This window comes from Miscanthus floridulus, chromosome 3 (assembly GCF_019320115.1).
Source record: "Miscanthus floridulus cultivar M001 chromosome 3, ASM1932011v1, whole genome shotgun sequence".
NCBI lineage: Eukaryota > Viridiplantae > Streptophyta > Magnoliopsida > Poales > Poaceae > Miscanthus > Miscanthus floridulus.
In genome coordinates this window covers 28,888,743-28,910,513 of record NC_089582.1, presented here as the reverse complement: position 1 = coordinate 28,910,513, position 21,771 = coordinate 28,888,743, and the positions used below count along the sequence as shown (strand labels likewise).

Sequence of the window (21,771 nt, the reverse complement as noted above, 5' to 3'; positions counted from 1 at the left end):
AATGCCCTACTTCGTTAGGTTTTGTTTGCAGCACGTGATCATATTTTACTACGTCCGCAATATTAAGCTGAATATTATGACCACAAATAATGAAAACAACCACATAATGAAAAAGTCTAATACTATGCCACATTAAACAACATAATAATACTAGAAGTACATGCCGACAGTAGACATAGGGGGCAAATGCACTTCCAAATCCTCAGTCTAAAACATACTGAGTAAGCAACTCATCATCTGAGTTCTAGTCCTCTACCACAACCTTGTTGCTGTGGCTAGGCTCATCTGCATTGCTCTGACCTACGTATCGCCTATAGTAAGCGGCCTCCGCTTCATTTGCGGCCTGTGCGGCCTGAGTGAAGAACGCGTCGTCATCCTCCTTCGCCTACAAGCTCGCCTCTGCTAGAGCGATTAGCTCGCTCAGTCTGCCAGTGTCATCCTCAGCCTCCTCCGCCTGTAAGCCCACCTCTGCTAGACCGATGAGCTTGCTCAGTCTGCCAGTGTCGTCCTCAGTCTCCTCCACCTGCAAGCCCGCCTCTGCTAGAGCGATGAGCTCGCTCAGTCTGGCAGTGTCGTCATCATCCTCATTCCCCTCATCAGACAACATAATCGATGATTGAACAGTGCGACCAGCTCACGTTCTGTGCTCATCTAACTTTTTTCCCTCATATCTTGCACGAGCCACCTCTACGTTATGGTCCTCGCTGCATCCAATCCCTTTATGTATAAAATACAATCAGTTAGCAATGCGATTATATTATATTTAAAATCAGGCAACGAAAAAAGGCTTTCAAGCACTTACTAGCACATAATGCAACAACATGCTCGTTTAAGACCTGCATCTGTACTCTTGTCTCCTCCCTTGCCTCCTTCCTTGCCCTCTCCTCCTCTAACATCCTTCGTTTCTCTAATCCCCATTTGTCAAGCCCAACATCGATCGGGTTACGAATACCGCGTTGTCTAGCAAACTCACGCATCTTGTTTTTATGATGTTTAACGAATAGGTTGACGTAGTCAGGTCCATATCCCCTTTTCCGTGCAATTACTTGCCTCCCTTCAGTTCATCCAAGAACTTAGCTTGACCCTCATAATATTCCCACATGTATTTCCTAGTGCTCTGTTCAAATGAAAAATTATATCATATATGTCTTAGCAAAAGAAACAAAATACAATTTCATATTTACCACAAAAATAACCAACCTCATCATAGTCAACCATATGGCCATAATAATAGCCTATTCCAAGCTTCGAAGAGACTAGACCATAGTTGGATTTAACACCACATTCACACTTGACTGAAGGTGCTTTATAAATTAACCTTTCTTTCTTCTTTTCCTTTGCCTTTGGTGGCTCCAGCCATTGATTCTTAGGACCGTAGAGCCACTCCTTGAAACGACACTTCACAAATCCATACACCTAAAAGAGGAGACATTAGTACATGCACACCTATAGAGATAAACAATTAAACAGATACACTTTCCACTTACTTTGTGTTTGTTCGGACACACAAACTCCAACGTATTCTCAGGGTTTATCACAGCTCGATCTCCGCATTCGCATAGAGGAGGTTCCTCGAGTCGTCTAACTATAACAAGGTGCTTCTCCTTAGCACTAATTGGTGGGGGTTAGGGGAGGTGGAACCCACTGCTTGAAGTGCTCACGTGGATGTCTTCCTCTACACCAATCGTCGAAAAAGAGATACCTAGGGTCAAACTTGTCTGCACCATCGATCCACTGAAAGAAAAAGCACCTCTCATGGTCCTACACAACAAGATTCCAACAAAATATTAGTAGCATACTTACACAAATAAAAAAAATAGTGGAAACAATTACTTACATTAAAACAACTGCATGTGTAGAAGCAACGCGCCGCTGTGTCTGGATGTCTCGATTGAAACACATGGGCCATGAAACCATAGTCACAGTTAGGGATAGGGATATCAGGAGGGACAGGGGCATCTTTGCTAGACGCGTCGGGGTATAATTCTCGAGGATGATCCTGTTTTCACCAAAACTCCTCCCGATACATTTCTTGCATCTAACAAAATGGATGTAATTTAACAAATAAAAATCGAAACATCACAAATTAATGTCAATGAGAACCATAACTACAATACAACTAATTTCGTTCTAAGAACCGAAAGCAATTAACATTAAACCCTAAACCTAGGGTGTAACAACCCAAAAATCCATACACTAAAAATACCAACTACAAAATTTTTCTTAAAACTCCCATGTGTTGATGAGTGTCATGTATAGAAACCCAACCTAAGAGATGCATTAGGTATAACCCCAACCCAAGTCAACACATAAGCATGGCATGTCATTTGTTAATTATGTTTATTTAATTTCTAACAAATAAAGTGTTGCATACATTGTTAACTCAAATTGTGATTTGGATTTCTATTTGCTTTATGTAATGCTTAACAACTCCTTTGAAGACATAAACCATAAAATAATTATTACTCAAACCAAAGAATAAAGGTTTAAAGAGAAAACTAATTCTATTTTTGTATAACAAAACTACACCTATTTTTGTTATACAAAATAGCTAAATAAATTCCTAATATTTATATAAGAATGTTGTGGGCCTCATATCTAAAACTTCAATGAATAAGGTGCACCAATTTGGAATTCAAATTTCAAACCAAATTTGAATTCAAACAAAGGAGAAGAGAAATAAAATAGAAAAAGAAAAAGAAGAGGGAGGCCTCACAAGCCGCCTCGGCCTGCTCGACTTCGCAGCCCAGCCAGCCCAACCGCGCCCGCCATCCACCCAGCGTGCGCGCGCGGCCTAGCTTGCGGCCCAGCGTGTCGCCCACAACCGCGCGCCTCCCCGCTCCCCTTGCTGCCGCTGCCACTGGACCCCACCCGTTAGCCTTCCTGTTCATCTTCTCCGCCCACGCCTCAACTGCCCGCGCGACCGGAGGCCGACAGCGCTGGCAGGAGCGGGCCAAGGGGTCACGCCCGGGGCATGGCCTTGTTTCCCTTGCGCCGCGCCTACGCAACCACGCGCGGGCCGTTGGATGCAGTGCACGCGCCTCCACTGCTCGATCGCTGTCCGTCATGGGTGCCGTGGAGCTCGGCTATAAAAGCCCCGGCCCCAGGAGCCCCTGAGCTCTCTCATCGCCCTGCCACCACTTTGTGGCTGTCCACAGCACACCCAAGCCAAGAGAGAAGAGGGAGAAGAGGAAAAAGAAGGGGGAGCGCCGAAGCCGCGCGACATCGCCGGTGTCGCCGGAGCGGAGGACGTCGTCCCGATCAAGCACGTCAACGCTGCGCTACACTGCACTGCACTACGCTGCTTCTGGAGCTACACGGCCACAACCCGCCACTGCGTCACCATCCTATCTTCGACGACACCAAAGGTGAGCCCCGGTCTTCCCCTGCTCGCCGCCGGACCTCGCTGTGTTGGCCATGGTGCTCCACACCGGGAGCGCGTAGGCCAAGGCCGTCTCCGGCCTCTAGGTACACATGCACTCATGCGCACATCCACAACCACGCCGAGACCGCCCCACCGGCGCCCCGTAGTGCTCCTGCATGCCTCGCCGTCGCCACCATGCCGCCGTGGACGCCGTGGAGCCCCTACCGTCCACATGAGGACCCGAAGCCCCACCTTTAGCCCTGGACGCCCTCGTCGTGCTCCCACGGACCCACAGAAAGCCCTTATCCGCCCAGCCAAGCCACCAGGGAGCCTACACGCATGACCTCACCACCGATGAGCACCGCCGAGCCACCGATCGCTGTGGCCAGCGCCTTGGAAAGCCCCGGCCGCCACCTAGACACCACCATCGTGTTCGCCATGGTCTGGGAAAGTTTTCCCCCACCTTAATTGGATGCCAGCGCCGCCGTAGGACCACACCGGCGAGCACATCACCGGCAGGAGCGCACCGGGGACGGAAGCAGAGTCCTCCCCTCGCCGGCCGCACACGCCTGCACCCGGTACATGTAGACCACAGAGAGAAGAAAGGAAGGGTGGACGCGGTTCACCGGAAGGAGACGCGGTCCACCGTAGACCAGCGCTTGCGCCTACCATGGACCATGCCTGTGAACCAAGCCCAGTGGAGGCCCACGGCTACGACGTGGCAGCGCCATAGCTTGCCACGTGTCCGGGCTGGCCCGGCCCAAAACTAGCCCAGTCCAGGCCCACCAAAGCCCAGGCGAGGCCCAATCTGGTTGACCGTTGACCGGTCAATGTTGACGGTTGACCTGACCCCACATGTCAGTGTCACAAAGACTCCGGACCCACTCGTCAGTGAATGACGTCAAGCTGATGTCATGACGACGTCACGCGGGTCCCACCTGTCAGTATCAACACAGCCGAGGTGACGACATGCTGACGTCATGACGACGTCAGCTGCTGACATCAGCAGCACTGGCCCCACACGTCAGTGACCCTGTCCGTTGACCGTTGACTCACCTGTTGACTTGACGTTGACTCTGATCGGACCCACACGTCAGTGACCCAAGAGCCCCTGGTCCCACCTGTCGGAACTAATGACGTTGATGACGTCATGCTGACGTCATGATGACGTCAGCAGGACCCCCCACTTATCAGCTCAGAGCCGAGCCAATGACGTCATGCTGATGCCATGCTGACGTTAGCATGCCACGTGGACCAGTCACAACGTGACACGTGTCAGCCCAGGATTAATTCGGCCTTTTCCATTTTCAGAAATGATTTAAACTTCGGAAATTCATAACTAATTCATACGAACTCAGAAAAATGCAAGACGAGGACCAAAATTCATCTAAAATCAATCTCTACGCAATGAACTCATGATTGAGTGCATTTGGCTCCTTTGAATTTTCATTGATTCTTTGTGCTATCCTATAGACGTCGCTAACACGACTATAATGCGATCGATGCAGACTCGGAGGAGAACCAGACGGACGAGGATCATGAGTACCGTGAGGAGTACGGAGACGACTATACTGAAGGTGCCACATCCCACCCAATCTCGTAGCACCTATTACGCATGGCTAATATAGAACTGATATTGCTTTACTTTACTGTTATAATCATACTATGATAGGACTTGCATGGTAGTATGTTTACTTGATGGCCTCTACCTTGACGCAACCTTACCCCTGCATACCCTGCTATTAGGCTAGACACACGCTCACTGCTATATTTCATTACTTGTACTTCTACTACGCTTATACTACATTAATGCGTGGTGTTATCTGGACTATGGGGAGAGTGCTGCGTGTGTGACTTGGGTGTGTGGAGGGTAAGGGTTGTGTCGACCAAGTTAGAGTATACGACGAGCCTGGGGCAAGTCTTGCCATGGGGTGCTACCTGGGCACCCCTGGAATGGATACCTGTGGTGGGTAAATGGTATATAAGGTGGTCCTAGGTGTGAACCTATGATGGGAGGAGCCCGGGGTGGAGGTGCTGTGGTGGCACGATAAATGGAAACCCTGATGAAGACATTCTGGCTTGGTCAATCCTAAGGACTTACTAGTACTCAGATTTACCGGAAAGCCTTACGTACCACTCGCCCTATATGGTGCGGGACGGTCGGACTACTTGATAGGATATTGCCACTACTGCTAGGTTGATAGCGGATAGTGTAAGGAGGTACGGGGTGCGAAGGATTTCCCCCACACCCTTCTGAGACTTCATGGAGACCTTATGGACCCGACTCATGACTCATAGTTTCAGCCACCCCAGACTAGACTTGGGGTGTACCAGGGCTGAATGGTAGAGTATCATTATCCTAGGCTAGCAAACGGCCGGAATCAGCCCAGTTGACGACGGCCAGTGAGGAAGGCGGATCTTGTGGTTATGTAAAACCTCTGCAGAGTGTATGGTTGATCGATCGATACATGTGCTGACTTGTCGGCTATGGACCTTTCCTGGGTTTCGCTTAAACTAGATAACGAGATGAGTCCTTCTCTTCTTCCCCCGTGAGAGAGTGTCGGTCATAGCCAGGGGCTACGGGCCTTGAGATAGTGTCGAGAGGGAGTTGGCCTGTCGACTGAGAGATGGTATGGTGATGGTGTGGATGGTGGTATATCTATCATAGGATCGAGACCTAGCTCTGGAAAGGGAATGGGGTGGGATGTGTGTGGGAATGGTGTTAAAACTTGACCAACTATTATTATATACTCGATATGCTATTGCATAGGAAACCCCAGCCTTATAGGTTCCTTTTGATTATATCCAACTTGCATCCAATTTCTACAAAGCAATGCTTATAGGGTGGGAGTGGCCAGTACAAATCGTACTGATAAATTTTGGCACACAGGTTCTGCTGAGGAGTATAGCTCCGAGGAGTTTGACGGTTGAGGGGTTCGTGCCTACGCTCGAGTTTGGCGATCTTATCTTCAAGCTGTTCTGAATGAATGCTACTTTTGATTCCGCCAATGCGGCGATGTAATAATTTATGTACTTCCGCACTATTTGTACTCTGATATTATCGTTGTATGGATGTGATATTCGACTGGAATTTGGGTAATATGATCTACAACGGTCTTATTACACTTCGACTCTGTGGATTTCCCTTCGCGGAAATCAGGGGCGTTTCATAGGGTTTCCCATTTGATGCACAACAATGAACCCATAACATAACAACATACGCTGCGGTTACCTAGGTATAATACAAATATTAAAAATTGTATGAAACCCTAAGTAATGATGATTCTTACGTTGAAAAATCCGACTAATATATACCGAATCGATGCAAAAAAAACTAGGAGGGGAGCGAGGATACCTTGCTCTCGAAGATCTACGGATCAAATCAATGTTTCCAAGGTCCAATATGCCGATTCGTGAGGTAGTACGAAGTGGGGAGAGAAAAAAGCCAAGAGGGAGGAGAAAGAAGAGGAAGAAGGCTCGGGCAGTAAGGTTGGGGCTGGGGTTAAAATACCACCTCGGCGCCATAGATCATGGCGCCAAGCTCGACGCCAAGATCTACGGCACCGAGCTCGGCACCAGGACCTATGGCGCTGAGCTCGGCACCAGGGTCTCTGGCGCCGAGCTGCCTGCCATGTCACTGCCACGTCTACGTCGAGCTCAAGAGCTCGGCGCTAGCAACCATGGCGCCGAGATGAGCTTAGGGTCCAGATTTTGAAATCTTACCTCCAGGAGCATATTTGTAAAAATTTTCAAAAAGGGCTAAAAAATAAAAAATCCGGTCTCCCACACTCCTCATCTTTTCCTCGACCGTTCACCCCCGTAGCACTCGCGCCTCTCCCATTCTACTACAGCCCTGCCCGCCCGCCGACGCTCCCTCCCCCCTCCGCAACCTCCATTGCTACCCTGTGCCCCTAGCAACCCGGCTCCTGCTCCCCCCACTGGAGACAAGAACGATAGCGATGGCGCCAACGATGTAGGTCGGTCCTCCTCCTCCTCCTCCTTCTCTGGATCTAAACCCTCCTCCTCTGGATCTAAGGGACGCGGCGGTGGCTAGGGTTCTAGAGAACTCTAGGGTCCTATTACCTCCTCCCTCTAGCGAGCTCGAAGGTGATGGGCCAGGGGCTGGAGCAGCCTGCACCTCGAACCCATCCCCTTGCTGTTTCTTCGTATTGCAAGGGGATTTTTGAGATGTTGCAACATATGATTTTCGAATATTGCAATACAGTGATTCATGTGTTGCAGAAAGGAAGTTCTAATGTTGGGATTTGTAATTTTCCCCTAATGTTGCAACAAATGATTTTAATTGTTGAAATTACCTTTTTTCAAATGTTGCAGCACTGAAATGTGTTTTGAGATGTTTATCGATTTTCATGTTTCATGGTTGATTTTGCAACGTTGCAGTACTATTGTTTGAGATGTTGCAGTACATAAATTTTTTATGTTGCAGTACATAATTTTTAATGTTGCAGTACATAGTTTTGCGATGTTGCAGTATTTATATTCCGATGTTGCGCTACATAGTTTACATAGTTTGCGATGTTGCACTTAAAAAGTGCTTTCGTGCTCTTGGGACAGGGGCATAGTGCGGATAAGGGGCGCGGTAGGGAATGGGGACAGGGGCGTGGCGCGGATGGCGGCGCGTCGGGGAGACAGGCCGTATGCGAGTGGTGTGGGACGGGCTGCCAGATTTTTGGTTTGCTCGTATTGTTTCTGAATTGAATCTTTACGCTGATTTGGTCGGGATCAGATGGTTCCTGTTATGACAATCGAACGTCCCTGAGGTGCGTCTGGACACGCGCTTGTGCCGAACGTCTGGGCGCTAGGATAACCGAAAAAAATCTGATAAACACCCGATAAGATTTTTACACCACTAAAAAGGGAAGCCAACAAAGGCCGTCTACTGTTTGGTGTTTGCTTTACTAGTTTGACTGGTTGGTGGTTGTGCAAAACTTCTTGTTCGTGTGAGCTGGGCTTGTCCTGATAATTTTCTTTAGCAAATCTTTGTCCCATCAATGGATCGCCAGTCACGTTGTGCTGCACGGGCCGCTCCACTGCCCTAGCCCAGACAGACGTTACGGCAGCCGAACGTGGTCCTTTTCAGCGAGGCCCAACTCCGTATTCTGTTCCTACCTCAGGAGCATATGGCCCACATAGAAAGCCCACGGCCCATATCCCCTCGCCTCTTCCCCTCCCCGCAGGCCAGCCTCTACTAAAGAAACGCCCAACCCCAGCCTCCGCTTCGTCTCCTCTCCTACAGCTCCACGCTCGCCCAGCAACCAACCGCTCCCAGCCTCCCTTCCCCTGGTGTCTCTTGTCGCGAGCCGCCCGAAGCTTCGGGCCCTGACGCGTGGGCCCCGTCCGCGCCCGCCCCCCGCCCCCACGTCGCCGGCCATGGCGGGGCAGCCGCCGCCCGGGGGCTCCGAGGACGACTTCCTCGAGCACTTCTTCGCCTTCCCCTCCGCGGCCTCGGCCGGCGCCGCCGGGGGCCACGCGGGCGCCGGTGCCGGCTGGGACCACCCCTTCCCCCTCGCCCTCAGCCTCGACGCCGCCGGCGAGGCCAAGCAGGTGAGCTCCCTAGTTCCAAGCTCCGCGGGGGTGGTTCCTTCACTTGCCTTGCTCCTGGCCGCCCAGGTGGAAGTGGGCGTTCTTGTGGGCGAAGGAGGGTTCACGGCTGAGTGCCTGACTGAGTGTGTGTGTGGGCGCCTTTCGCAGGACCGTGACCCCGTGCAGCTCGCCGGCCTCTTCCCGCCGGTGTTCGCTGGCGCCGGCGGCATGCAGCCGCCGCACCTCCGCGGGCCACCGCCTCAGCAGGTACCAGCCGCAGGACCAATTTTGTGCCCCAGCGGAATGCTATGCTGCCCTCTTTTCTCTCTCTCTTGGGAATTTTCGAGGCTACTGCTGATTCTTGCCAGTTCCACGCAGATGTTCCAGGCGCAGCCGAAGCCGGGCGAGGGAGGCATGGCGCCGCAGCCGCCAGCCCCGCGGCCCAAGGTGCGCGCGCGGCGGGGGCAGGCCACCGATCCCCACAGTATCGCGGAGAGGGTAAATACCTGACGAACTCCACCCTTGCATGTAGAATAATTGCAATTTAGGCCACACTTTCGTCGTCTCAGTGCAGACGCCTGCGCAATCAGCGGTTGCTGTAGTAGCCAGTAGTGGCCCACGAGATTTCAGGTGCCGTTTTCTGTTATCAGGAACTTGCTTGCTCCCGTGCTTCTCTATCTCTCGGGCGTAAGCTAGATTAGCGGATGTTGCGGTGCAAGTAACTGGATGTGCTTAAGGGAAAACGTTGCTTTCGTATCTTGCTGTATCTTGCTGTGGGGTCACGGGTGGACGATGTAGTGGAGGCATATGGTGTGCTGTTTAAGCATCATGAACTACTTGCAGCATAACCATGATGTTGCATTGTATTGGAAGTCACCCCAGTTTTGGACAGTTCATACATCAAACCGGAAACTTGTTTTCTACTGAGTGTGCTATGATTACTGGAGAAGTGTCTAATCATTGTGTTTCAAGGTGTAAGCCACTTGTTAATTAGGTAATGCATTACAATAGCCTTTAGAAATGGAAAGACTGGCATGTTGCTTGTCTTTTACTTGTGTTAACTTCCACATCCTTTTTTCTAGCTGAACTTTCTATTTTACAGTGAAGCTTTTGTGAATTCTGATAGGGATTCTTATCAGTTTTTTCTTTAAAACCTCCATGTGTTCCGATGCAGCTAAGGAGAGAGAGAATTGCAGAAAGGATGAGGGCATTGCAGGAATTGGTCCCCAACACAAACAAGGTAATAATTCATGCCGTATTTCCGGATGTCATACTTGCGTGTTTGACATGCCTACCATGGAATTTTCAGCAAGTGGTCCAGGCTTATGATGACCTGACAGTAGGGTTTATCATAGTGTGTGTAGTTCTTTTTGTCTTATGAACATGATTATCTGCAGAGATGATAATGTTGTTCCCTCATAAGTGCATAACCGTGTTCACCAACAGTATGTTGCATACTGGTTGAAATAATAGGAATACCACTTTTGGTTCAGTCGAATAATTATGCGATTATTGCGAACGATAAATGATACCATATCAACTGGATATTGAGCTTCCATCTGTTAATCCAAAAAAGTTGAATAGCAAGATTGATGTATTGCTTCTAACTGTGCAGACAGATTGGGCGGCCATGCTAGATGAGATCCTTGATTATGTGAAGTTTCTTAGGCTTCAAGTAAAGGTATGTTTTTTAAATGCAGTGTTGTCTTTAACATCATAAGCAACAGTGAACACCCAATGTCTTTTTATCTATTTAATATGGATCGCTATACTTAAATTTCAGGTTTTGAGTATGAGCAGACTGGGTGGTGCTGGTGCAGTTGCACAGCTGGTTGCTGATATTCCACTCTCAGTTAAGGTAACACTAACAAGAATATATGGTTTTAGACTAGAAGCTCTTTATGAAATTATTTTGATTGAAATTGTGGTTCATTTCCTCAAATTATTCAGCCCCTTTCACTTACATAGAACAGAACAGCGTCATAATCATTCATATCATGAGTTCCTCTTGGCTTTTCTTGTTCAGCAATAACCGAATCTATTACTGTTTGTCACAAAGGAATGTTCTTTGTTTACTAGTGAGTTGACTAGTCACGATCATATTTTCCACGTCTACCAAGGAATTGCCAACTTTGTTTTATTGGTATAACATATGTGGCCAGGCCTGCTTTCACTGTGGTCTGACCTACCTTCTTGGGTCTGCAATCAATCTTGAAAACAGACATGATGTCAATTTTGTGCCATCATAGCATGGATGCACTGATAGTGGTGAATGATAATATGTCAGTGCTTTCTTGATTAACGATAACCATGTCCAGATTCATGGTATTTTTCTTTTGTATCTTCATTCATGCTCTTACACGCTAAACTGAATCTTGCTTGAACAACTAGGGTGAGGCAAGTGACGGTGGGAGTACACAGCACATATGGGAAAAGTGGTCAACTGATGGCACAGAAAAGCAGGTAGCAAAGCTGATGGAAGAAGACATCAGGGCAGCGATGCAGTTCCTTCAATCCAAAGCGCTATGCATGATGCCGATCTCGCTTGCAATGGCAATCTACGACACCCAACACTCCCAGGATGGCCACTCACTGAAGCATGAGCCCAATACATCCTCATAGTATAGTAACATCAACTTTAGCATGCATTTGAACCCCCTAATACTATTAGGCACCGATATATCCAAAGAAGTGTATGATATACCCAGCGTCCCAATGTGCTAACCGTGAGATAGGTGTTAGCATAGGCGCCTGATAGGGCTGTTATGGGCCTGGTGTTAAGGCCCATGCGGCTAGTGCCTTAGGGGTTAAGTTAGATTGATAAGGCAAGGATCACCGTTGATTGGGTGTTTCTATAAACCCTCCGGATCCTTGCCTTTATATATATATTGTACCCTGTACTCTTGATAATCAATCTATCAATCCCGAGACATATTTGCTCTCATGGTATCTGACGCCTAGGTCAGGGGACCTCTCTTCCGCTGCCTCCGCACCGCCGACACTTCGTCGCGCGCGTCCACCCTCCCCCGCGCCGGCTTCTCTTTGCCGTTCTGCTCCCTCCCCTGCACCATGTCGCCTACCCCTCCCTCCTCTCCCAGGGTCACCGACGCCTCCTCTGCCACCATCCAGGACGACGCCATCGCCCAGCGCACCGCAGAGGAGCGCGCCAACGCTGCCGCCGCCGATGCCCAGCGCATCGAGCGCGAACGCGTGGCCGCCCGGGACGCAGCCCTTGCCCGCGCTCAGGAGGCCGAGGAGGAAGCCACTGCCGCCGCGAAGGCCCGCAACGAGGCCGCTCAGCGCGCCAGCTCCGATCTGGCTCGCGCGGCCCAGGCGCGCGCGGCCGCTGCTGCCGCCATGGCGCCACCAGAATCTTCTGGCGCGACCCCTGGCGGCCCTCCTCCACCTCCTACCGATCTGCGCGCCGCCCTCCTCCATCATGAGGCCGTGGCTCTGCTGCAGCTCCACTCCCAGGCCGTCGCCGTGAACAACATCCGCAATCACGTCACCACGGTCCTTGACGTCGACTCCGACAACTTCAACCGCTGGCGTGATCAGTTCTTGCTCATCCTTGGCAAGTTCTCCCTTCGGGATCATGTCCACGCGGAGCCTCCAGTCCCTATCTCTCCTACTTGGGATCGGATGGACTGCGTCGTCAAGGCCTGGATCATCGCCACCCTCACCGACGACTTGGCGGAGATCATCTCTGCCCAAGGCTCCACCGCACGCCATGCTTGGCTTGCCGTCGAGTCTCAGTTCCTCGGCAACCGGGAGGCTCGCTCCATCCACCTGGAGACGCGCTTTCGGAACTTCGTCCAGGGCGACCTCTCCGTCACCGATTACTGTCGCCGGTTGAAGAAGATGGCGGACGATCTCACCGCCCTCGGCGAGGCCGTGACTGATCGGACCCTTGTCCTCAACGTCATTCGCGGTCTCAACGAGCGTTTCAGCCACGTCGGCACCCTCCTCCGTCGCACACGTCGCTTCCCCTCCTTGGAGGCACGCGACGACCTCATCCTTGAGGAACTCACCTTGGAGAACAGGAAGGATGCTCCCGCCACCGCTCTCGCTGCTACCTCTACGACGAACAGCACCGCCCCTGTGTCTTCTGGCTCAGGCTCCGGTAGCGCTGGGGGTGGCTCCAAGTCCTCCAACAATCGCCGCAACAAGCGCAGCGGCGGCAAAGGCGGTGGCAGCACTGGCGGCGGTGGCGGTGGCCAGGGGCCGCGCCCCTCTGCTGGTCACAACCAGCAGCAGCCCACCGGCCAGCAGCAGCAGCAGCCTACTCCCGGTGGACGCTGGCCCAGCTACTACAATCCCTGGACGGGCACCATCCAGATGTGGCCCGGAGGCCCCCGCCCTCCGCTGGCGCCGATCCCGGTGCCCCCTCATCTACAGGCGCAACAGCAGCAGGCGCAGCAGCAGGCGCTCCTCGCGCAGCAGCAGCAGCAGTCGCTCGTCACCCACAGCCAGGCCGCTGCCGCTGCACCCGACGGCGCCGCACACTGGGTCGCCCCCGGGTACTACAACCCCGTGGCCGGCCTTCCCTCCTGGGATCCGACGGCGCTTGCCTCCGCTTTCAGTACCACGTCCCTGACTCCACCTCCGTCCAGTGACTGGTACTTCGACTCAGGTGCTACCTCCCACATGACCTCTCAGTCCTCCTCTCTTTCACATATTCTTCCTTTGCGGTATCCTACTCCTTCATCTATTGTCGTAGGTAATGGTTCTATCATGCCTGTCACCGCCACTGGCTCCACAGAGTTGTCCTCCTTTTTACGTCTTAATAATGTTCTTGTGTCACCACAACTTATTAAGAATCTCATCTCTGTTCGCCAATTTACTATCGACAATAATTGTTCTGTGGAGTTTGACCCCGCTGGTTGTTCTGTGAAGGTTCTTCCCTCCCGGACCGAGATCGTCAAGTGCAATAGCTCCGGGCCGCTATACCCCCTGCGCCTACCTCCAGCTCATTCCCTTGTCGCCCAAGACTCCTCCCCGCTGTGGCACCGGCGACTTGGCCACCCCGGCCATGAGGCGTTGTCCAAGCTTGCGTCCAGCACCTCGCGTCATATTAGTGATTGTTCAGATTTTTGTCATGCTTGTCAGTTAGGGCGTCATGTTCGATTGCCCTTTTATTCGTCCACCTCTCGTGCGTCTAGCAAGTTTGATCTTATTCACTGTGATCTGTGGACCTCCTCGGTTGTTAGTGTTTCTGGTTATAAATATTACTTGGTTATACTTGATGACTGCACTCATTACTTGTGGACATTTCCTCTGCGACTCAAATCTGACACTTTCAGCACGCTGGCCCAGTTCCTCGCCCACGTCTCCACTCAGTTTGACACACGTGTCAAATCTGTCTAGTGCGACAATGGGAAAGAGTTCGACAATTCGAGCACTCGCCACTTCTTCCTCGTTCAGGGCATTCATCTTCGCATGTCCTGCCCCTACACCTCGCCTCAGAACGGTAAAGCTGAACGCATTATTCGTACCATTAATAATGTTGTTCGCTCACTGCTCTTTCAGGCGTCCATGCCTCCCTCCTATTGGGTGGAGGCCCTCTCCACTGCCACTGTCCTCCTCAACATATTGCCTACCAAGACTCTCCAGTTCTCTACGCCTCACTTTGCACTATTCGCAAAGCTGCCTACGTATGATCATCTTCGGGTCTTTGGTTGCAAGTGTTACCCCAACCTGTCTGCCACCGCTCCTCATAAACTCGCTCCTAGGTCTGCTCTATGTGTCTTTTTAGGCTACTCCGCCCACCATAAAGGATACCGCTGCCTTGACCTCTCCAGCAATAGAGTTATCATCTCCAGGCACGTCATCTTCGATGAAACGGCCTTTCCCTTTGCTGAGCGTCATGGTCCCAGCAATCCAGCGGAACTCGAGTTTCTTGATTTTACTGATGATGTTGTGCCAGCTCCTATTGGACCCTCGCACACGTTGTTTCCTGCAGGCATGTCTCCCAGCACCTCCGATGTTCCTGCTGCCCCTGCCGGTCCTCGTGTGGCCGAGCTTGGGGCACTCCCCGGTGACACCAGCGCCCCTGCCAGTCCTTCTGTGACTGTGCCTGGGGCGCCCGAGGCTACTGACAACGTCCCGGTGCCGGCGCTCTACATCCCGCCTGCGCTCCGGTCACCGACGACCCCCTCCGCGCCACGCGCGGCCACGGTGCAGGCGCCAGGAAGCCCTCCCGCGCCACGCGTGGTCCCCGGCGGCTCCCCTCCTACGCCACGCGCGGCCCCAGCACCGGCCAGCGCGTCTGGCAGCTCGTCCCCGCGGCTGCTGTACGTCCCGCCCGCGCTGCGCGCCGGCTCGACGTCCCCTACGCAGTCCGCAGGGTTTCCCGCACCTCCTCAGGCGCCTCGCTGGCCTCCACCGGGATTTCCACCGCTTCGCTCGGCCCGCGACTTCACGTACCATTACTCGCGTCGCCCGCGACCTCCACCGGTCGTCCCAGCGGCTCCTGCACCGGTTCCTGCAGCAGCAGCCCCGCTACCGGCAGCCTCTTCATCGGTCCCTGCAGCAGCCGCCCCGCTGCCCAAGGGCGCGGTTGTTGTCCCTCCGGTGGCTAACCAGCACTCTATGGGCACCCGTTCGAAGAGCGGCTTTCGGATGCCTGCTGCCTACCATGCTGTGCCACTCTCTCCGGTGCCGAAGACCTTCCGTAGCGCTCTTGCTGATCCCAATTGGCGAGCGGCTATGGAGGAAGAACACATTGCTCTCCTGTAGAACCACACCTGGGATCTTGTGCCCCGTCCGCCCCGGGCCAATGTTGTCACTAGGAAGTGGATCTTCAAGCACAAGCTTCAGTCTGATGGCTCCCTCGAGCGGTACAAGGCACGTTGGGTCCTCCGTGGTTTCACCCAGCGGCCCGGTGTGGACTTTGATGAAACCTTCAGCCCTGTGGTGAAGCCGGCTACCGTTCGCACGGTGCTGTCCTTGGCGCTCTCCCGTCGCTGGCCCATTCACCAACTGGACGTGAAGAACGCCTTTCTTCATGGCAATTTGACTGAGACGGTGTATTGCCAGCAGCCATCCGGGTTTGAAGATCCAGTTACATCCGGATTTTGTCTGCCTTCTGAAGAAATCACTCTATGGCCTGAAGCAGGCTCCTCGTGCTTGGTACAGTCGAATGGCTACTTTCTTGCTGTCTATTGGGTTTGTTGAAGCCAAGTCAGACACCTCACTCTTCGTCTACCAGCGTGGTTCCGACACAGCCTACTTGTTGCTATATGTTGACGACATTGTCCTCACAGCTTCATCATCAGACCTTCGTCGGCGGATCATCTCAGCACTTCAACGAGAATTCGCCATGAAAGATCTTGGTGAACTACATCACTTCCTCGGCATGCATGTTCAGCGAAGTGGTGATGGACTCCTGCTCTCACAGCGACAGTACATGCTGGATATCCTCGGTCGCGCCGGAATGGCTGAGTGCAAGCCATGCTCTACTCCAGTGGACACCAATCCTAAGGTTGCTGCCGCTGAGGGGGCCCCTGTGTCTGATGCTACCGACTTCCGCAGTCTTGCTGGAGCCCTTCAGTACTTGACATTCACCCGCCCAGACATTGCATATGCCGTTCAGCAGGTCTGTCTTCACATGCACGACCCTCGGGAGCCTCACCTCGCTGCTCTGAAGCGGATTCTTCGCTATGTTCGGGGCACACTCCACCTCGGTCTCCTGCTGCGACCTTCCACTTCGACTGATCTTGTCGTCTACACCGACGCTGATTGGGCTGGTTGTCCGGACACTCGCAAGTCCACCTCGGGCTATGCAGTGTTCCTTGGTGACAATCTTGTTTCTTGGTCCTCCAAGCGCCATAACACAGTATCAAGATCAAGTGCTGAAGCTGAATATCGCGCGGTGGCTAACGGAGTTGCAGAGGCAACTTGGCTACGCCAGCTTCTCCTAGAGTTGCATGCCCCTCTTCGGCGCGCCACACTGGTGTACTGCGACAACATCAGTGCCGTCTACATGACCTCCAACCCGGTGCAACATCAGCGCACCAAGCACATCGAGATTGATCTTCACTTCGTCCGGGAGCGAGTCGCCATTGGTGACCTTCGTGTTCTGCATGTTCCCACCTCTTCGCAATATGCAGACATCTTCATCAAGGGGCTGCCTACCTCAGTGTTCACGGAGTTCAGGTCCAGTCTAAACGTGCAGAGTGGCTGACGATTCGACTGTGGGGGCGTGTTAGCATAGGCGCCTGATAGGGCTGTTATGGGCTTGGTGTTAAGGCCCATGCGGCTAGTGCCTTAGGGGTTAAGTTAGATTGATAAGGCAAGGATCACCGTTGATTGGGTGTTTCTATAAACCCTCTGGATCCTTGCCTATATATATATATTGTACCCTGTACTCTTGATAATCAATCTATCAATCCCGAGACATATTTGCTCTCAATAGGAAAGGACCTTAAATTGGTATATGATGTAGCCTACCCTTTCCCTATTTTGTTTCAAATCAAAGCAGCTTTGGTTGCAAGGATATATGGTAAGTTCCATATTCTGCTCATGCTCATGCATACATCTTTCAATGTGCCTATGAGTGCAAGTGATGGGTAGAGGTACCAGAGAGTCTGGCCTGCTCTCATGCTGTTTATTTCCTTTTGGGTCTGTAGTGCACTAGCCATACACTTTGGTGGTAGGGCCGGTGGTCGCCCTTTTGCTAGTGGATGTTTGGACTAATGAAAAGAGGCCTGCTGAATGCTGATGTATGTGTTGTAAGTCTGAACAAATGGTTGACGAAATTTGAAAGAATGTTCAGATGGAAGGTGATGCCGATGGCGAGTGGTGGGGGGTGATAGTTTGCATTGTCTAAATTTTTTAAGAGTGGGAGGGGAGGTCTCGGTCAATGGAGGCCGAGCGTGCGATGATCGGCTCGCTGCTACTGGGAGCGTGCTCCTCCTGGGCTTTGCTTTTCTGCCTACAAGTCGCCGTCTTGATAAGAACTGCCTGTTAAAGTTTTGGCCCCCTTTTTGTGTACTACTACTGGTTCATTCACGGAGCTATGTATATTCTTCCTCTACTAGGCTGACTTAACATGTGATCAGGATTCATGCATGCTGCCATGCCACCTTTTATCTTGGAGGGGTGTGTGTGGGTAACAGCTGTTTTCATCACTGTTCATCGCCGTCGACGGCAGGGTTTGGTTTTCCTTTCCACCCTGCTGTGCTGTCACTGCTACTAATCTGATTGTTATCATCAGTCATGGATGTTTGACACCTCTGTCAGTGTCAGGTTCACCTCACCTGTTGTTGACTACTTGTTGACAGCAAAGGTCGTAATTCAGACTTTCAGTAGCTTACCTTGCCTGCATGGAAACCACTACCGGAAGGATCATTGGCAAGTGATACAAAAGGGCATTTTTTTGGTCGAAATCAAGATAAAGTCAAGTCAGTTTATTAATATGATGAGTCCTTTTTTTGTGAATGAATACATTGGCACTTGCTTTACAGAAAGTGTCAATTGTTTGGCACAATTATTTGCACTAGTTGGATTGCAATGTTACATGTAGTATAGTACTGCGGCGTGCTGTGAGAGAATGTTTCCCATCCTACGGAATAGAAATATACTGGTGTCTTCTCTGTGCTTTGCAGGAATATTATCTGCATCTGCCGTCGCGAACTTGTTTTGGATTCTGTTGGAGAAAGTAGCAGTGTTCCCGGTTCCAGCTAGTGCGGTTGGTGGTTGATCCAAAATGTTCCATTCATCATTGTTCTTGCTGCTGCTATCGTGTTGCCATCTTTGCCATCTGTTTTACACGCATCAGCCGTATCATAGATAGCCAAATCAGTGAGATCCTGTTTGTAGAGAGGATGAGAGAAGTCATCTCTTTTCAACGAGGCTGCCTCTCAGAATCGTGTGACAAATTTTTTTAGAAAAAGCGACCCATCCTTATTACAGTTTCAACTGTCGGCTATTTTTATAAAGCTCAAAAAAGCGAAACCAAGTGAGCGAACGCCTATCTAAGTACTAATCGTGGGACAAATAGATCAGATAGGTAAAATAATCTTATATGTTTATATATATAGATGTAGTGGTCATTAGTCCATCAACCTGAATGATGATGTTTGACATCCCAGCGCATCCAACTGATAAATTTTGGTGTAGCATCATCCTGTGGTGGGACAAGGCTACCGAATCCCTCAAAAACGTAACGGTCGCCATTTTACATCATGTGAAAGGTGTGGAAAGAAAAGAACCAACAAAATCTTCAGAAATGAGCGAAGAAGAACAATCACTCATGTAGCCGAGCAAAATAGAGGGGATATGATGGACGTAGCATAAATATGGGCTTTGTGGTTGACATCCTATGGGCTATGGCTGCTTGTGTTCTGTCGCTGTGTGGGGTTCCTACGAGGGGAGGACGGTAATCAATGTTTAAGAAATGATCTGTATAACCCACGACACGGGTGTTTTTAATCGGTTGCACACTCGTTTCTTTTCTATTGGGGCCGTCTTTGAAAATAGGATAATTTTCAGAGGTGGCCCCTTAGGAAGCCTGCCTTAAAAAAAGCCCATATAGCTCATTAAACCCTTCAAAACTGGCTAATAATCCTAACCCTACGCAGAAACTAAGACCGTCTCCAAGAGTTTCTAAGCCCACTCCCATTCTTAATTTTTCTGATGAGATTGAAAAAAAAAACTGCTCTCCAACGACTCTCTATCTCAACTCCCAATCTTCCGGCACTTAAAAAAACCGACTCCATCGTGCGGAAATATACGTGCGCGTATCGACCGGCTAATCTAGAGGTGGAAGGATGTGGAGAACAATAAGAAGCAGAACGGGGTTCACAATGCAAATATACAAGAGAGAAAAAGTATAAAAGTGGTTCCGGTGGTTTAAAAATAGTCTAGGATTTTCTGATGCAAAATTGCTTTCTATACTTTAGGAGTTACATTTTAGAAACTGTTGAAGAAACCCAACCAATATGCACTCAACTTTTTTAGCCACTTCTAAAATTCATTGATTTAGGAGATGCTCTAACGGAGGTAATGGGATTTACGGTTTTGGGCTAGCGGAGAAGCTTTTGAGTCTAGCTAATATTCAGTCAAATCTCCGTTTGTCCATTGATTCACACGGGACAAATTATTTTTCAAGTGCACATGCAAGTTTCCTTCCGTGTACAGATCTGCTCCTACATAAAGTTCTGCTCATGCCAAACGCCTCGAGAATCCCACGTCAGTAGGAAAAGTTGCAGATTCTTGTGGGGTGCTAGTTTACATATATATGTGGAGATTGATTTGATGTTCAGCAAATCTTAGTTGCAATTGCGTAATTTAAAGATGAAATATTTGAATGACATTAAGGCCACAAGGATTTAGATCTCGGAAACTGTTCTCAAAAAGAAGAAAGTAGGGAAGAACAAGCGCCCAACTTTTCATGAGATTGTGCGTATAAAGGACGCGCTGCTGATAAGCAAGATGACTGATGAGAAGGCTGCCGTACTGCACGAAGGTGGTATCCCCGAGTCAGTTCTAAATCATTTTTACAAGCCGATTGATGTCTAGTCGGTTGGATCTTGGTACTGTAGCAAATTTAGCTTATGATCTTGGGATGACGGCACTCTTCGGGTCTTGGGTTCAACTTCCCGTGGGAGCGAACTTTAAACTGGGGTTAAAAAAATCCCCTCGTCTGTCCCACGTCAAAGCACAGATCTAAGGACCGGCCCGATCCCACAGGGCGACGGTGCCACTGTGTAAGGGTGGGACAGAGGTTCAGAGGTTTTCTGGACCTGCCTGAGAAGATCTTCTTCTTAATGCAATGTCTGGGGATGGTCATATCCTCGTAGGTCCAATTTTTACTTCGGTTATTAATGGCCGGCAACTTTGGTCGTTATTGTTGGCAACTTTACAGTTTTTACTTTGGCGAAATAGCCATTTGCCCCCCTGAACTTTCGCGTAAGGCTCAAATTGGCCCCTGAACTATCAAAACGTCCACTTTAGTCCTTAATCTTCTGATTTACAACTCAATCTCGTCCATTCTGCATGATTGCTGGACACGTGGACAGCTGCACATGGAAAAATGTCTAACCTGTCCCTCCCTAATTCCTTTACCTGGCGTGGACGGTCACGGCGTTTTCTAGTCCGTCTCTTTTCCTTCCTCTTGGCCTCGCCCTGTCTCTCTTTTCTCCATGGCGGCTGCACAGGTAGGTTAGGGTTTTGGCTTCGGGAGGACAGCAGTCGCCGCCGGAGAGGAAGACCCACTGGCCGCCGGGTCCCCAGTTCCCTCTCCCTCGTCTGCTTCATTCGATTCATCTCCCCCGTCTCCCCCATCTGCTAGCTCCATCGCTCCCCCATCTGCTCGCTCCATTGTGGAGGTGGCGACCGCTGTGCCTGTATCCCCATGGAGCATGGATCTAGGGAGAGGAGAGGGAGAAGGTCGATGCCAATAAGGGGAGTAGCGCCATTTCCCGGAGCGTCGAGTTCTAGCGCTCATGAAGCTGTGCGCGCAGTGGAGGTGAGTACAGAGCTGTTGGCGTTTGGGCTAGGGTTGATTTGAATCGGGGGTTGATTTGATTTTTGATAAAAAATCGTCGATTTGGTGTAGCTTGAAACACTGCTTGAACAACATTCAGAGGGGATGCTGGTGAGGACAGGGCTTACATGCCGGCATGGATTCTCCCCAATTTTATGTTGTTGTTGGTCTGGTCCAGACACAGGAAGAAGGTTCCTGGCGTGCGCACAAGTTGAGCAGCCTTGTGATTTCAAGTATTGGATCGATGGACACTTTGAAGGTAGAGCAAAAAGGGTGATTCAGGACCTAGTTTCCATGAGGCACAGCATGTGGGAGCTGTACGAACATTCAGCTGGACAATGGGATGATATGTATGCTGATCGACAGAGAGCGA

At 50.8% G+C, this 21,771-nt stretch overlaps 3 protein-coding genes across 4 annotated transcripts; all 3 read left to right on the top strand.

Moving 5' to 3' along the window:
- Nucleotides 1-8,611: 8,611 nt before the first annotated feature.
- Nucleotides 8,612-11,850, top strand: LOC136541518 (transcription factor UNE12-like). 2 transcript variants are annotated; one of them, XM_066533449.1, is made up of 7 exons: nucleotides 8,612-8,929; nucleotides 9,077-9,175; nucleotides 9,287-9,406; nucleotides 10,083-10,148; nucleotides 10,524-10,589; nucleotides 10,692-10,766; nucleotides 11,300-11,850. In XM_066533449.1, exons 1-7 carry the CDS (start codon nucleotides 8,756-8,758, stop codon nucleotides 11,528-11,530), a joined length of 831 nt encoding a protein of 276 aa, XP_066389546.1. In that variant the 5' UTR covers nucleotides 8,612-8,755; the 3' UTR covers nucleotides 11,531-11,850. The 2 variants fall into 2 exon arrangements, with proteins under 2 accessions (XP_066389546.1, XP_066389547.1); XM_066533450.1 differs by lacking the exon at nucleotides 9,077-9,175.
- A 127-nt stretch (nucleotides 11,851-11,977) lies between these two features.
- LOC136543402 (uncharacterized) lies at nucleotides 11,978-15,646 on the top strand. The gene is made up of 2 exons (XM_066535862.1): nucleotides 11,978-14,012; nucleotides 14,664-15,646. The coding sequence occupies exons 1-2, from the start codon at nucleotides 11,978-11,980 to the stop codon at nucleotides 15,644-15,646; spliced, it is 3,018 nt and encodes a 1,005-aa protein (XP_066391959.1).
- A 403-nt stretch (nucleotides 15,647-16,049) lies between these two features.
- LOC136541517 (uncharacterized mitochondrial protein AtMg00810-like) lies at nucleotides 16,050-18,410 on the top strand. The gene has a single exon (XM_066533447.1). The coding sequence runs from the start codon at nucleotides 16,050-16,052 to the stop codon at nucleotides 17,091-17,093; it is 1,044 nt and encodes a 347-aa protein (XP_066389544.1). The 3' UTR covers nucleotides 17,094-18,410.
- Nucleotides 18,411-21,771: the final 3,361 nt, after the last annotated feature.

Coding starts and splice junctions, on each gene's coding strand:
- LOC136543402 (XM_066535862.1), top strand. CDS start 11,978: ATGTCGCCTACCCCTCCCTCCTCTCCCAGGGTCACCGACGCCTCCTCT. Junction 14,013..14,663: donor TTCAGATTTTTGTCATGCTT/GTCAGTTAGGGC, acceptor GTGTCTTTTTAG/GCTACTCCGCCCACCATAAA.
- LOC136541518 (XM_066533449.1), top strand. CDS start 8,756: ATGGCGGGGCAGCCGCCGCCCGGGGGCTCCGAGGACGACTTCCTCGAG. Junction 10,590..10,691: donor TTCTTAGGCTTCAAGTAAAG/GTATGTTTTTTA, acceptor CTTAAATTTCAG/GTTTTGAGTATGAGCAGACT. Junction 10,767..11,299: donor ATATTCCACTCTCAGTTAAG/GTAACACTAACA, acceptor TTGAACAACTAG/GGTGAGGCAAGTGACGGTGG.
- LOC136541517 (XM_066533447.1), top strand. CDS start 16,050: ATGGCTACTTTCTTGCTGTCTATTGGGTTTGTTGAAGCCAAGTCAGAC.